We start from the raw sequence: 14,276 nt of genomic DNA, 5'->3' as shown, positions 1-14,276 counted from the left end.
TAAGTGATGCTTGGAGAAGTGGGCTTGTTCGTGGCCTCTGTTTTAAGGACGTCGTGGAAGCCGAAATGCTTAAAAGCGCATTACCCGTATGTTTTTGGAGTGGTCCCCTTTTAGTAGCAAAGTGCTGCGGCATGTGAGAAAGGGCACGTCCCAAATCTGCCACCGCAGATATTTGACACGAAGGGCGTGACAGTGGCGTTGCGTTGCCGAATACCATGTTATTTCCCGCGACTCCGTCAGCTCAATAATTAAAAACTCAGATCAGAGTAAAGCTAGAGTAAAACTAGATTAAAACTTGCACTACGAAAGGAGGAAACACTGTCGAATGCGACGATTTTCATTCTTACTGCATGCATGCTTGAGAATCGCTTTTTCTCTCTCTGCGTGTGTGCGCGTTTTAATGGCGTAAGGGCCATTAAGCCAAAGTGCGCCATGGCTAAAGCGTTTGTTCTGCTAAAGGTGAGGTCAAAGACTCTTGTGCATGAGTATTTCAACCCCAGAGATGGTCATATATATATATATATATATATATATATATATATATATATATATATATATATATATATATATATATATTAAGGAAGCCAACAGTCACCGAAACCAAGGTGCATACGGGAATGTTTTTAATTTTTTTTTAATTTGTAGGGCCAATCAATCGGTTTTAAAGAAAATTATAAAGCAGCAGAAAAAACAACCATGCCGCCGGTGGGATCCGAACCCACGACCTCCGAATATCGCGTCCGGTGCTCTTACCAACTGAGCTACGGCGACGGCTGTCCAATCTGCTGCTTTCGTGGGTATTTATGTTTACTGCGTGTAAGCGAACCTTGAGAGTGTTCACCAGCGCCACCCTCGACCATAGCGGTGGACGTAGCACGACCTGTTATACCGCGAGTGTGACGTAGAACGTCATCTAACGGCGAGGGCGGAAACTGTGCGAGAGCCCTCTTATACTACCTATGGCAACAAGACTGCCAGAACCGAGACCCCCGTTAAGCTATTAGCAGACAAGGTAAAGGAAAATGAGGGGCTCGTTTGACAAACATATTAAGGAAGCCAACAGTCACCGAAACCAAGGTGCATACGGGAATGTGTTTAATTTTTTTAATTTGTAGGGCCAATCAATCGGTTTTAAAGAAAATTATAAAGCAGCAGAAAAAACAACCATGCCGCCGGTGGGATCCGAACCCACGACCTCCGAATATCGCGTCCGGTGCTCTTACCAACTGAGCTACGGCGACGGCTGTCCAATCTGCTGCTTTCGTGGGTATTTATGTTTACTGCGTGTAAGCGAACCTTGAGAGTGTTCACCAGCGCCACCCTCGACCATAGCGGTGGACGTAGCACGACCTGTTATACCGCGAGTGTGACGTAGAACGTCATCTAACGGCGAGGGCGGAAACTGTGCGAGAGCCCTCTTATACTACCTATGGCAACAAGACTGCCAGAACCGAGACCCCCGTTAAGCTATTAGCAGACAAGGTAAAGGAAAATGAGGGGCTCGTTTGACAAACATATTAAGGAAGCCAACAGTCACCGAAACCAAGGTGCATACGGGAATGTTTTTAATTTTTTTTAATTTGTAGGGCCAATCAATCGGTTTTAAAGAAAATTATAAAGCAGCAGAAAAAACAACCATGCCGCCGGTGGGATCCGAGGCCAGATGCCTCCAGGAATACGCCGACGCGCTGATTAGGACGACGGCACACCAGCGCTTCTTTTGTTTACATAGCTTGAGAGATAGGGATAGGTTGAGCGTTAAAACGGAGTTAGATTCGATGGCAGCTTTGAACTGAAGAGGGTCGGAGTAGTGCACAGCATCGATGGCAGGTCTTGAGCTGTTTTCATGAAGAATGAGCGGAGACGAGCGGTAGTCCGTGGTGGAGCACGGCAGACGGCTTGAGGATGGCAGGTGCGGCTTGATAGGCGACGAGCAAGTGGAATGAATAAAATTTCATTTCAGTCATTCTTTCAATTTCAAGCGTCTTTGTCTGGATGATAACAGAAGTGTAACTAATGAGACTTGGGATTCCAGCAATACACAAAAATCTCCGCCTAGGGAAGCTGCGCACTCAAATAAAAAGAAAGCCGGCAAGTACAATAAAAACATTGGCGATAAGGATGTTCTCCTATGAAAGCAGTAAGTGTTCTTTTGAAAACCTGCTCATCGTATGGGGTTCATTGCACATTCTTGGAGGGGCGAATGATGCTGCCAGCCGCTTGGAGTCGTGTCAGCGAGGAGTTTAAAACGACGGGCGTCCGCTTCTCTCCCTGAGCCATAGACGCGTGTTGGGCCCCGCTCTCGAAAACAATGCAGCCATCAGTGCCGGGCCGTGGAGCGCTCCTCTGCTCCGGCGTCAAATCCGCGTCGCGTTCCAGACTCTGAAGCGACTTCCAGGCTCTCGAATCATCCAATCCTTCAGAGACAGTATAAGCGACGGTTAATGGGTGGATGCCATCCCTGAAGCAGCCACAACGACGTCAGTTAAACGTAGCCAAGCAACTGTACCATTGCATAAATATTCGTCACCAAGCATCCATGCTCGGGTTCGAAATGACTAAAGAGCAGCCATAAAATGTCATCGCTGTTCAACCCCTAATTATATACAAAAGAATATCGTCTTACCCCAGCACTTAGTGGACTCCTTAATTTATACGCCTTCTGAATTTATCGCAATTCTTTGTTGCTCGCAGAGTGGCCCGTGACAATACGCGTTCTTTTCTACTTTTCGAAGTCTCCTGCCCCGACCAATGTATATTTATCTTTCCAGATTCCCTCGCTTTTACAGTCCAAGACAGCAATAATCGCACAAAACTGGTCAGCAGCTGAAATATTTACTTTATGCTTACAGTGTCATCTCACATCGAATTCATTGCCAAAACTACAGCTGATTCTCTTGCGAAGAAACACAATTCAGCCTTGCGGCACTGACCATTCCGAAATACGCCAACCTCACAAGATATCATGTGATGCGCAGATTATGCCATTTTCACATCTCTTTAGCGTTGCGCGAGGGCTCCGGCACGAAAAAGCTGCTCTGCTGTTTTAGTTGATCACGCAACTCCGCATCCAGGTGAAAGTGGCCCCAGAAAACTTGTCGTGCGCCGTCAGGTCCGAGCCCAAATTGTAATGTGACAAGGACGTACAGCTTCCCGTGCTAATTTGTCACTCTAGTCGTGACAAGAGCAAAGACTTCATGAGTAACCTGAGAAATTGAGTTATACTATAAGGTAGTGCCGTCCAGGTTGTGCACGTTAGAAGAGTGGTAGCTCATCTACTTCTCAAGCTTTCAAAAGACACTGGCTTTCTGAAACAGTGGTGGCTGAATTATCTTCCCTATCACTAGAAGTCATATTTAGACAGAATGCCAAAGATAACTATCAAAATGCTAACTCCTCTGACATCCTAATTAACGCCTCCACGGGAGCCATTGCCGCCTGAAACCGGTGCTGAAACGTGGTTTCTCTAGCAAGGATTACAACAGTCCTGAACGTAAAAGTTCGTAAAACGACAGCTACATTTCTAGCAACAGCAACCTCTCTAACCATCAGACCACTCAACTACTAATGATAGACGGAGTGTACCTTGAGAACACAAAGCCTCTATTGCGACGTAGTTGCCCGCCGCGATATCCGGCGTTGCTGAAGAGAAAGAGCCCAAAGAGGGCCATTGCGCAAGGTGGACACTCACTGTGGCACTCGGGCTTCGGTGCATTCCACTGGGCGTCGAGCTGGCAGTACAGAATGGACTTTCCCTTCAGCCAATAGCCCCTGTTGCACTCGTAGACCACGCTCCTTGGGAACACGAACTCAGAGCCCGACAGGCGGCCATTGAGGACGTGGCCCGGATGGCCACACGAAACCGCTGCAGGTGTTAAAAGCGTCATAACTGAACGAAGTTTTATACTAACGCAGTTATCTATCCTAACACAGCTTTTATTCCATCCTATCACAGTTATTTTGAGCCTTGCTAAATAGACACACCCCTACCCTCTCCCGGCTTGACCTTCAATTCTGTACTGCATTGTTCAATTTTTCTGGTCTTCACTGGGCCATTCGCTTTCCATCTAAGAGCGCTAACAAAGTAGAAAAAAAACGACGCACACTGATGGGAAATTTCTAGTCTAGCACACCCCTTTCGAAGTTTCAACGGGGGCGAAATAGCAAGTTGCATTAAAGGGACACAGAGGCCATTTTAACGCAATTATTTTTCTTAATAAAAATTGTTTCTCTGACTCTTTCTGGGCTGTTTTGAGGATATCGGCGTGACACAGCCTCTGGGGTTCGCGCACGCAGTTTACTTGCGAAATAGGTCTTTTCCAGCTGATATAGGCTATTGAAAGAGGCCACTGTCGTTAGAATGCCGCAGTCTGTCGATACAGGTAAATTTCAATTTGTGGGTCCCTTTAAGAACACATAGCAGGCTAATATAGGGAATAATAATAATCCCTTTCTGGTTTTTCATTATGACCGTGTGTCGAAGCCTTCCTGAAATTAGAACGGTATGTGCAAGCGGAAATGGCCAGCGCCGTCTGTCAGCAGCCAGTGACAAGTGGCAACTTGGGCTACGAACGAACTTAGTATACTACCTTGAATCTAACGAACCTAGTGCGCCACCACGGATATAACAAACGTTTCACTGCTAACGCATTCAAACGATCCACCGAAAATCGCCGAAGAGTTTTTCGGGGAGTGTTTGAGTGATTCACATAATTTCCCGCCCTTCAGTAGAGCGAAAACAGCCCAGTTTTCGGAACCAGGGGGCAATCAAGCACGCACTATTTCTTCGGAGCTTGCGCTCACTCGCACGTTTGGTCCAAAAAGAAAAAATGATGACAAAAGCAAAAACTGAAAATTTTCCCAAGCTCAGCTGATTTGTGGACAGCTCACACGCAAAGCAAGAAAGAAAGGCGTATTGATGTCATAATGAGCGCTGACATTTTTTCTTATACACTTGCCTCGCATGAGGCGCGCGATTCCTTCACTCTCGCGTGGTTATTTCGCACTCCAAGTTTCGCTTCTCGTTGGAGGTTTAAAAAAAAATGTAAGTCTGTTTCGGCCGTATATTTACACCGGTTTCCTACCAACAGCGAGGCCTAGCTGTCACGTGCTGTGTTCGAAATGCAGCGACACTCGCTGTGGGGACAAGAGCCAGACGACGAACGAGCCTTTCGTGCCTAATACTCGCCACAATGAGTCCTTAACGCTGCGAAGACTAATTTCTAGGAAGTAGCACAGCAACCTTTTGGACTTCTCAAGCTGTGTCTCCACGGGCCAACCCAAGATACTAAAAATCATTTAACCTCATAGTCTTGGAGCGCTCACCATAGAATGACTTCTTGTCAATGCACATCTTGGTATTGCGTTAGAATAAAGATTTCTTTCTCTCCATGGTAAACAGCGCGGAAAAACATGACGGAACCAACACGACGACATGAGCGTCGTCGTGGTGGTTCCTTCCTCGTGTTTTTCCGCACTGTTTTACCATGGAGAGCTTTCCGTACTTCTTCCTCCCTATCTCTGATATACCATCTCAGATTCATCTGTCTCATTCAGTGATTGCCGCATGGCAAGATTAACCTGGTATTATCCTGGATAATTAGCCTGTTGGTACCACAAGGCATCTGGGATATCACTGGTGTGCTACATCGTGACGTACGTGGTTGCGTGATGTGAACTTTCGTCGAAGATACTTTACTGGGAGACGTGCAGAACAGATCAGAAAGCAGGACGCAAACTGTCAAGCAAAGAAACGGAATATTGGCAGGAGTACTGACTAAATGGGTAGTTACTATATAAATAGAAGTTTCAATGCATGCAACGGCTGCAAGAACGTTAAGTAAACATAAGTTTTATGTCTGACTGTAAATATTTCAAAATATCATTTTTTGTTGCATTCGATTCATGATTTCAAAAACAAGAAAGATAGAAGGGCGATATTTTCCAGTTTTATGTGCCCAGAGATGCAAGGATACTGAGCTAGAATGATGCACGTCTGCGCAGGTCTATTTCTAGAAGTGTTTTGTTCTATGCAAATGGCATGAATATTTATGGCTTCAGGGGAAAAAATCACAAAACAACAGTAAGCATTTGCTACATGATAATAACTGTAGCTCAGTAAAAAGAAGAAGGAATGGGGAACGAAATAAAAAAACTGAATGAGCTAGGTGGTGCAGTTGGTGAGAAAACGTGTCTTAAAGATCCCGCAAAATACGTGGGAAGTATACAGCCCAGCCTGAGCGCTTACTGAGCCCTTCCAATCCTACCCTTGTCGACCTAGACAAATGGATGTGGTGAAAAATTTTTTTTTCTTTTGCTCCCGGGTGTACTACTGGGTACATTCTAACGCGAATACTCTTACGCGTTATTTTTAGTTAATGTTTCTTAGAAAGACATCGATGCGTAACAGTTATATGAGGCCGTACTTGGCAAGATTACTTGCGGAAAGGCATGAATAACACTAGGTGCTCAGTATGGCTTAACGCAGATAAGCGTTTGAATGTGTTCTGTTCACAGGCACCGTTTGCGTTTGATTCCGCCCTCATCAGCAGTTAACTTGATCCGCAGAAGGTTCTCCTGAGACCAGATATATGTTTGTAGACTGATCTCCTCCCGGCATAGCACTTTGGGTCTGTACTGCCTAGTTCCATAAAATATCAATACTGTAACTGCAATGCGCTCAGAACGAGCTGAAACCGCTTTAAATTTAAGAATCGGGGAATCGAGGAAACTTTGAAGAATACAAAGAGCACCAAGCCTACCGGAACAAACAGCGCGTGGTTTCAAATACATTTGCCGAACATTTCATATACGACCCGCAGCGGTAGCCTAGTCGCTTGAGCATTCTCCTCGCATGGGGAGGTGCGGGGTTCTATCCCCAATGCCGCCCGGTACCCACCGGTGAAACAGTGGGCACACGCTTTCCTTTGGTCTGGTGCTCGGCTTATTTAGGGTGAAATGCTCGCGAAATGAGTCTTTGACCCCTCCTTGAGCAGAAGAAAATACGTTGTGCCATGGCGCTGTTTGGCCACAGATGCTCTTGCACCATAAAAATCCATCCATCATCATCATCATTTCATATATGCGGGCAACAATATCGGCTGGACACATGCATCTGTGCTTCCGAAGCAAAGAAACGTGACATCACAGCTTTATCTCGGGCTGTATATTTTACAAACTACAGCGCATACGCCCAATCACAACGATGAAAGTCTCCCACTTGATGCATGTGCAAGCCATCTGGGTTCAGTCACGAGCCGTACTTACAGCGACGACAACTATTTGCCTTCACTGTGAACAAGGCTCTCGTGTGGGAGTCGAAACATATTTACTTTGTCCTTTGATCGGCACTGTTTCATATTTCGCCACTCATCATCCCGACCAGGCTGGTCTTGCGTCGATGTCTTGACCTTTATGACATCTTTCAGCAGGTAGGCGCGGATAGAGCGGGTGCACAGCTAGTTTATAATATATTCATCAACTGCACCACAAGAAACAGTAGGATCGCTCTAGAGCTTTCGGTACTCTGGAGCTTTCGGTATACATAAGATAACTCTCCAACAGGCAGTAAAAAAAACTCTTCGGCGATTTTCGGTGGATCGTTTGAATGCGTTAGCAGCCAAACGTTCGTTACATCAGAAGTGGTACACTTAGGTTAGTTACATCCGAGGTCAGCACACTAAGTTCGTTACATGCGGGGTCCAGCACAGAAATTCGTTATATTCGAGGTGGCATACTCAGGTTTTGTATATCCGAAATTAAGGATAAAAAGGTCGTTATCTCCAAAGTAGCAACTGAGGATCGTTATGTACGAGTTTGACACACGAAAGGCCGTTATAATCATGCTGGAATACTAGAGTTTGCTATATCCGCGGTGCTTTACTAAGTTAGTATAGGTAGTATACTAAGTTCGTTCGTAGCCCGGTGGGCAGGCTGCCAGCTGTCTATCGCGGCCGGTGGGCATCGTGCCACTGGCTGCTGACAGACGGCGCTCGCCATTTCCGCTTGCAGTCATCCTTCTAATGCTAAACCTTTAAAAAAATGCACTCACGTCTGCAGTCATGTTGGCCGATAACCCAGTACAGTGACTCGTCTTCTTTCTGGAGGCACGTTGCATTCCAGGTATCATTCTCGTTAGTGTATCCCTGCCCACAACAGTACCTAAAAAACATAACAGGGAAGATTGGCATTGAGACGGAGGGGAATGGTGCAGCTGACTGCGTGCTTAAAATGCATTCTGGGAGGATTGCAGGGCACAATAATTAAAAGCCGCCTTCTCTGATTTACACCCCCATTATGTGGGCTAGGCAGGGGGGTAAGTGTTGGTTAGGTGGGTGGGTAAGTGGGTGGGCGGGCGAGCAAGCGAACGAACGGGCGGGCGGGCAGTCGGGCAGGCAGGCATGCAGGCAGGCAGGCATCATCCACCATCTTTCTCCTCTCCCTTTCCTAACAGCAGCTAACTGGCGCTATCGGCCGCCAGAAGCATACACCGTTTGACTGAATGGGATTTTTTTTCATTTGTAACAGACAGCAAACTAAAGGCTCCCGTTAAATTATGCAAGGAGATGTTGAACCTGATTGCTTAATCCTTACAAAATGCTTCCCGCACTCGCAGAGAAGAGTTTTAAGAGCCATAGGGAAAAAAAACGATGTGTACCATACATTCATGATATCGCGCTGTAATTTTTGGTGCTCAGCGCAATGCAGCTTTTGGTGTGATCCAAAGAGTTTCTAAACATTCTCTAGAGGGAAAAATGGCGCCACTGTCTATTCGAGTTTCTTAAAACGGCTATTCATCCACTGTGGGAGTGCCGGTAGAGAAGATTTCTTTTTTGAACACCTGGGGTTCTTTAACGCTCACTGGCATGACACAGTACACCGGCCTCTAGAATTTTGCCGGCATCAAAATCTGACCGCCGCGGCCGGGAGTGAGCCGCATTAGCAATGAGTTAGATAAGCAGAGCAGAACGGTGGGTTTAAAAATTAATATGCTGAAAACTAAAATAATATTCAATAGTCTCGCAAGGTAACAGCAGTTCACAATTGGTAGCGAGGTGCTGGAAGTGGTAAGGGAATAACTTAGGGCAGCTAGTGACCGCCGATCCGGATCACGAGAGCGAAATGACCAGGGGAATAAGTACAGGAGTGGAGCGTATTTGGCTGGTTTTCTCAGATTGCTAATGGCAGTTTCCCAATTTCCGCCCAGACAAAAATATATAACTGCTGTATCTCCCCGGTACTCACCTATGGGGAAGAAAGGTGGGGGCTAACGAAAACGGGATCCATTTAAGTTAAGGACTACGCTGCGAGCTATGAAAAGGAAAATGCTAAATGTAGCGTTACGAGACAAAGAATTCAAAGCCCAGTCAAAAAAGAACTAAAAAGGAAATTGCCCGGCCCGACATTAAGAGACAGGAAGAGGGCAGAGTGGGTGAGGGAACAAACGTGGGTTAATGGCATCCTAGTAGCAATTAAGAGGGTAGAAATCTGCTTGGGCAGGGCATATAATGTGAAGGCAATGTAACCAATGGTCCTTAAGGGTGACGGACTGGATTCAAAGAGAATGCAAGCGTAACAGGGGGCGGGCGGTAGTAAGTTAGGTGGGCGGATAAGATCAACAAGTTTGCCGGGAAAGGGTGGCCGCAGCTGACACAAGGCAGGGTTAATTGGAAAGATATTGGAGAGGCCTTCGTCCTGCGGTGGGCGTAGTCAGTCTGCTGACGATGATGGCTTGTTGCACATCTCATAGCTCACTTGCCGCTTGGAGACGCTGAAATCGACATATCGCATGCTACACCCGGTTTTTCGGGGAGGTTTTTTCTGTTTTTGTACCCCTCTGTGACATTATTCTGAAAGCTTTATTAGGCGCGTCACCGTACCGAACGCCACTTGGCGACAGCCTGCTCTATCAAGTGGTTCACTTGTGCGACATCTATTTCAATATCGTCTGCGACCCTTGTGGCAGTAAGAACCTAGGTTTTTTTGCAGTGAGCGTTCAGTGTTGGGACACCGCTGTCGAAGGCTACAGATGAAAAGCGTCGTTTTCAAAACTGATGGCAACAGTCGTGATTCTTCACTGAGTCGCAGGACAAGGTGATGTGCTTAATTTGCCGTCAAACTGTGTCTGTGCTGAAGTAGTACAGCGTGCGACGCGACGCCACTTCCTCTCCTGTGGGAGTTAACGCTTCAAAACGCCTCAGGCTACAAGAGACGCCGTAGTGAAGGGCTCCGGAAATTTCGACCACCTGGGTTCTTTAACATGCGCTGACATCGCACACTACACGGGCCTCTACTATTTCGCCTCCATCGAAATTCAACCGCCGCGGCCGGGATGGAACCCGCGTCTTTCAGATCAGCAGCCGAGCGCCATAACCACTGCGCCACCGAGGCGGCGTGGCTTGCAGTGGTAGCGGATGGTGTGTATGGAAAGCGACGGTGCTGCACTAATGCTGGGAAGCAGTAGCGATGTTGTAGGACGGTTGCGAACGAAGCTTGAAGAGCTCGGAGTCACTGAACAGTTTGTGGCGGTGCACTGCATCTTACACCAAGAACTATACATCACTATCAACCTCATGTGGAACAAGAGGTTGTTCCCCATGAGGTTGATTTCATCGAGAACAAATAGGTGGGTGGATACCGTGAAAGATGGGGGCAGACCAGCCAATGGGAATCAGGTCCCGCTGATTAATGCGCTAAGCCTACAGCCTTAACTCTTCAAGCAAGAAGACCTAATGCAAACGCTTCGTCATCGCATGATGATAATCAAGCTCCCCCGTAATCATTTTCTGCTGGTTATTTCATTCCATGGACTGCATCTGAGTCACTACCTGCCCTTACCAATCCCGTACCATTCCCGTATTCTCCTCCTATTTCCAATGCTTCGCTGCTTATTGCTAACTATTGTTCCATTCGAGATTGTTGAGCATCACTATAGTTTTCTGCATATTAATTTTAGAGCCACCGTTCCGCTTTTCCTGTCTAGGTCATTTATCATTATTTGTAAAGTGAATCGACCATGTATACTGACGTGAGCGTGGTGCCTACGGGAAACTCCTTCTGGTGCTCTGCTCCTGGTTGCAGTCGGTAGTGGATGAACAGGCTTGCCGGCTCCGTACAATCTGCACGGGAGAAACAGCGGTTCACACACGCACAGCAGCAGTTGTTCGGAAATGAAAATATTTCCAAACAGTTATAACTTTTACATCAAAAAGTTGCTTTACGCCGCGCATAAAGAACGCATACCGAGCAAGAAAGGAGTGCATTCTTTGCAACTGGCATGTGCTCTCTTGTTCGCTTGTTGAGTTGAGTTCGCTTGCATTCGCTAACATTGCTCGTTCTCGCTTGCATCATGCAGTTCGAATGTACTACAGGCCCGGAATGAAACGCAAAACGGGAAAACGGGAACGAGTGCAGACGGTGCAGACCGTGGCGTCTAGCAGGTCTAGCCGCGATAACCTAGTGACGTGTGCTCTTTGTTCAATGTTTCGTCGCTCGACTTATCGGCTCGCGATCTCTGTGGAGCGGCGACGTGGCGCTAGCTCGCTTTCATACTTACACTCGCTGTGACCGCGGGTCGAGCAAGTGGGGTGACACTGCCATTTTGTCTACCTTACCTCTCGATGCAATAATGAAGCCTGGACAGTCGAATTAACTCGCTCATGCAGGTGCTAGCGATAGCCGCTTCGGCATGGTACCAGCAACTCTGATCACAGAGTTTCTAAATATTACCTACAGGGTACGCTGGTACCAGTCTACGCGAGTTTCTTAAAGAGCACTTCATCCACAGCAGGAATGCCCGGAATACAACGTTTCTTACTTGGCTAGTGTTTGGTATGGTTGATCAGGTTTAACGTCCCAAAGCGACTCAGGCACGCCGTAGTGTAGGGTTCCGTAGGGACGCCGTAGTGTAGGGTTCCGGATAATTTCAGCCCCCTGGCGTTCTTCAATGTGCACTGACCTCGCACACTACGCAGGCCTCTAGCACTTCGCCTCCATCGAATTGCGACCACCGCGGCCGTGGTCGAACCCGCGTCTTTCTGGTCAGCAGCAGAGCACCATAACCACTGAGCCATCGCGGCGGTTGCTGGCGTTAGCCCAAAAGCATCAGAACTGCGGAAATATAAATGTCCGAAAAAAGAAAATATTGCAAGGAAACGTTGTTTTGCACTCAAAATGTCCTGTAATAAGGTGTGCTTGGCGTATACATTGCAATAGATGAACAGAAAAGCAGACAGGTTTAAACGAGCACCGAATTTGACCACGGTGAGAGTGTCTGCTGTCATGTCGCCATATATAACTCACCATCGAGACCAATTTTTTTCTTTCTGCGTTTAGTTTTAGGCATACTAAAGCGAGGATTGCACCTCGAAATTGGCAGTTGCGCCGCGGTGCTCTCCCTCTGTGCGCAGATTAAGTTGTTTCAATGCTGTGTTTTTCAGTTCTTCAATAGATTTAACGCAAGTGAAAGTTCGGTGCTAGGCCGGTATGGGAACTTTCATAGCATTTCTTCGAGGTTTTCCTTGAAAAGAGGGTATTTTTACGCCTGAATCCACGCTTTACGCCCAGCAATAGCCTAGCCAAGTAAGCAACATCGTCTTCCCGGCATTCTTGCACCTCACCATGGTAGATGAAGTGTACGGCCGCCAGCTTTCCATCTAGTCGTACTAAGAAACTCTGCGCCACGAACACAACCACCGTCGAAATCGGCGAAAGACGGGGTTCGCGAAATTGACAAGTCGAGCGACGAGGCGGCTGCAGACGAAGCTACGAACCCAGCCCACAGGACCGCAGCTTATCGCGGCCGCTGCTAGACGGCGCTATCTCTATTTACAATAGCATAGTCCTTTAAAATGAGACTGAGGAGAATTTGAGGTTAGCTTGTATCGATAGGATACCAGCTCCTGATCACAAAAAGCGCCACTCTTACTGAAAACAAAGGTCTTGTAAGGTAGAAAATAGCACGAACCAAAATACAGGTATCGCCGCCGCAGGCCAATCTCGCAAGTACAAGCGTGATGGCGTCATAGGACAAGAGACGCCACCTTGGAGGAATTTTCCTGCCTACATGGAACCGCGAATCTCTCAGGCTGACAAAGGAAGGTTGCGCGGTTCAATATTGAAGTAAGTTTTCTGTTAAAACCGATAGTGCACTTTTATCCCACAAGAAAGACAGACAAAAGACCACCTGAATGTTGGAAGCAAAGAAAACCGATGCTTGGCGGTGCCACAGGCGGCCAGGAGGGTTTCGAATTCTTATGGCGCTTCGCGTCTATGAGCTTTGCGTGCCCCGTGGTTTTGTTTTTGACGTGCCTCAATTTACAAGCGCCGAACAGCAGAGGAACTCCAAGTGCCGGTTCAAGTGCTAGTTAAGCTTTGAAGGAGCCTGTTAAGGCTGGTCAGATGATCGCCACGGTCGCTGAAAAACTATGATGGCACGATGGTCGGTGATCGCACAAGACAGTTCGCAGTATAAAGAGCACTTCTGTCTTCACACGGACGCCCGGCGAAACATTCCCGGCTGTGCCAGTCAACTTCAAACTACTTAACGATAATCGTTTATTAGGGACAGGAGAGAAGGTACAAGGCTGTTAAGAAAAATTGCTGATGGCCTAGCTCTGTTAGGCCAGGATATACGCAGCGAAAGCGCGGAGACTTCTGCATCGGAAGAGTGCATTCACTAGATGCGCCTTTATTCACGCTAAACCTCGAGTTGTCGTGGCGGAGTGGTAGCGTCTCGGCCTCAAACGCGAAAGGCCCTGGTTTAATTCCGAGAATCGACACAGGTTTTTTTTTCTTTTCATTCAGTGAGTAGGCGGGGGGTTTCAGTGGCTCCCATAGATGCCGCCACCAAATACGTTGGTTATGTTACGCTCAGGCTCTGTTAAGGCGCGTTTATACTCCGGCTTACCGCGCGCGTGCGCGCTGCACGGCGACTTCACGTCGGCCAAAGCGAGACCCTCTTTACTCCAACTGCGCTTCACCGCCGACGCGTTCGGCGGCTTCGGCGCATTCTGACCGCACTGGCGGAGACTTGGAACATGTCTCTATTTCGCGCCGAGTGCGCCAGCCGCCACCAGCCCGGCCAGGCCGATTCGACTCCGCGGCGAGGTGCGCGTTTTGACGTCATTCAATAGCTTTGAGAGTTAGGCGGAGCTGTTTTTTCGAGCTCTCGGTTAATTTAATCCATTCACAGTACACAGCTGAAGGCACATTCAAATGTGCAAGAAAGTCCGATCCAGTGGACCCCATACCTCCGGAAACGCGCGGAAGCCGTTGAA

The 14,276-nt window shown here is 47.5% G+C and overlaps 1 protein-coding gene across 8 annotated transcripts in view; it reads right to left on the bottom strand.

Moving 5' to 3' along the window:
• Positions 1-14,276, bottom strand: part of LOC144114392 (protein lev-9-like) — a 130,750-nt gene that overhangs the window by 94,237 nt on the left and 22,237 nt on the right. For 7 of the 8 annotated variants that reach the window (XM_077648106.1, XM_077648107.1, XM_077648110.1 and 4 more), the window contains exons 2-4: positions 11,027-11,117; positions 8,051-8,160; positions 3,692-3,865 (exon numbers count right to left, since the gene is read on the bottom strand). In XM_077648106.1, the coding sequence (XP_077504232.1) occupies positions 3,692-3,865; positions 8,051-8,160; positions 11,027-11,117 (375 nt within the window). The remainder of the gene's footprint in view (positions 1-3,691; positions 3,866-8,050; positions 8,161-11,026; positions 11,118-14,276) is intronic. The other variant, XM_077648108.1, reaches the window with a different exon arrangement.

Source organism: Amblyomma americanum, chromosome 1, assembly GCF_052857255.1.
Source record: "Amblyomma americanum isolate KBUSLIRL-KWMA chromosome 1, ASM5285725v1, whole genome shotgun sequence".
NCBI lineage: Eukaryota > Metazoa > Arthropoda > Arachnida > Ixodida > Ixodidae > Amblyomma > Amblyomma americanum.
This window is presented reverse-complemented; position numbering and strand designations above follow the sequence as displayed.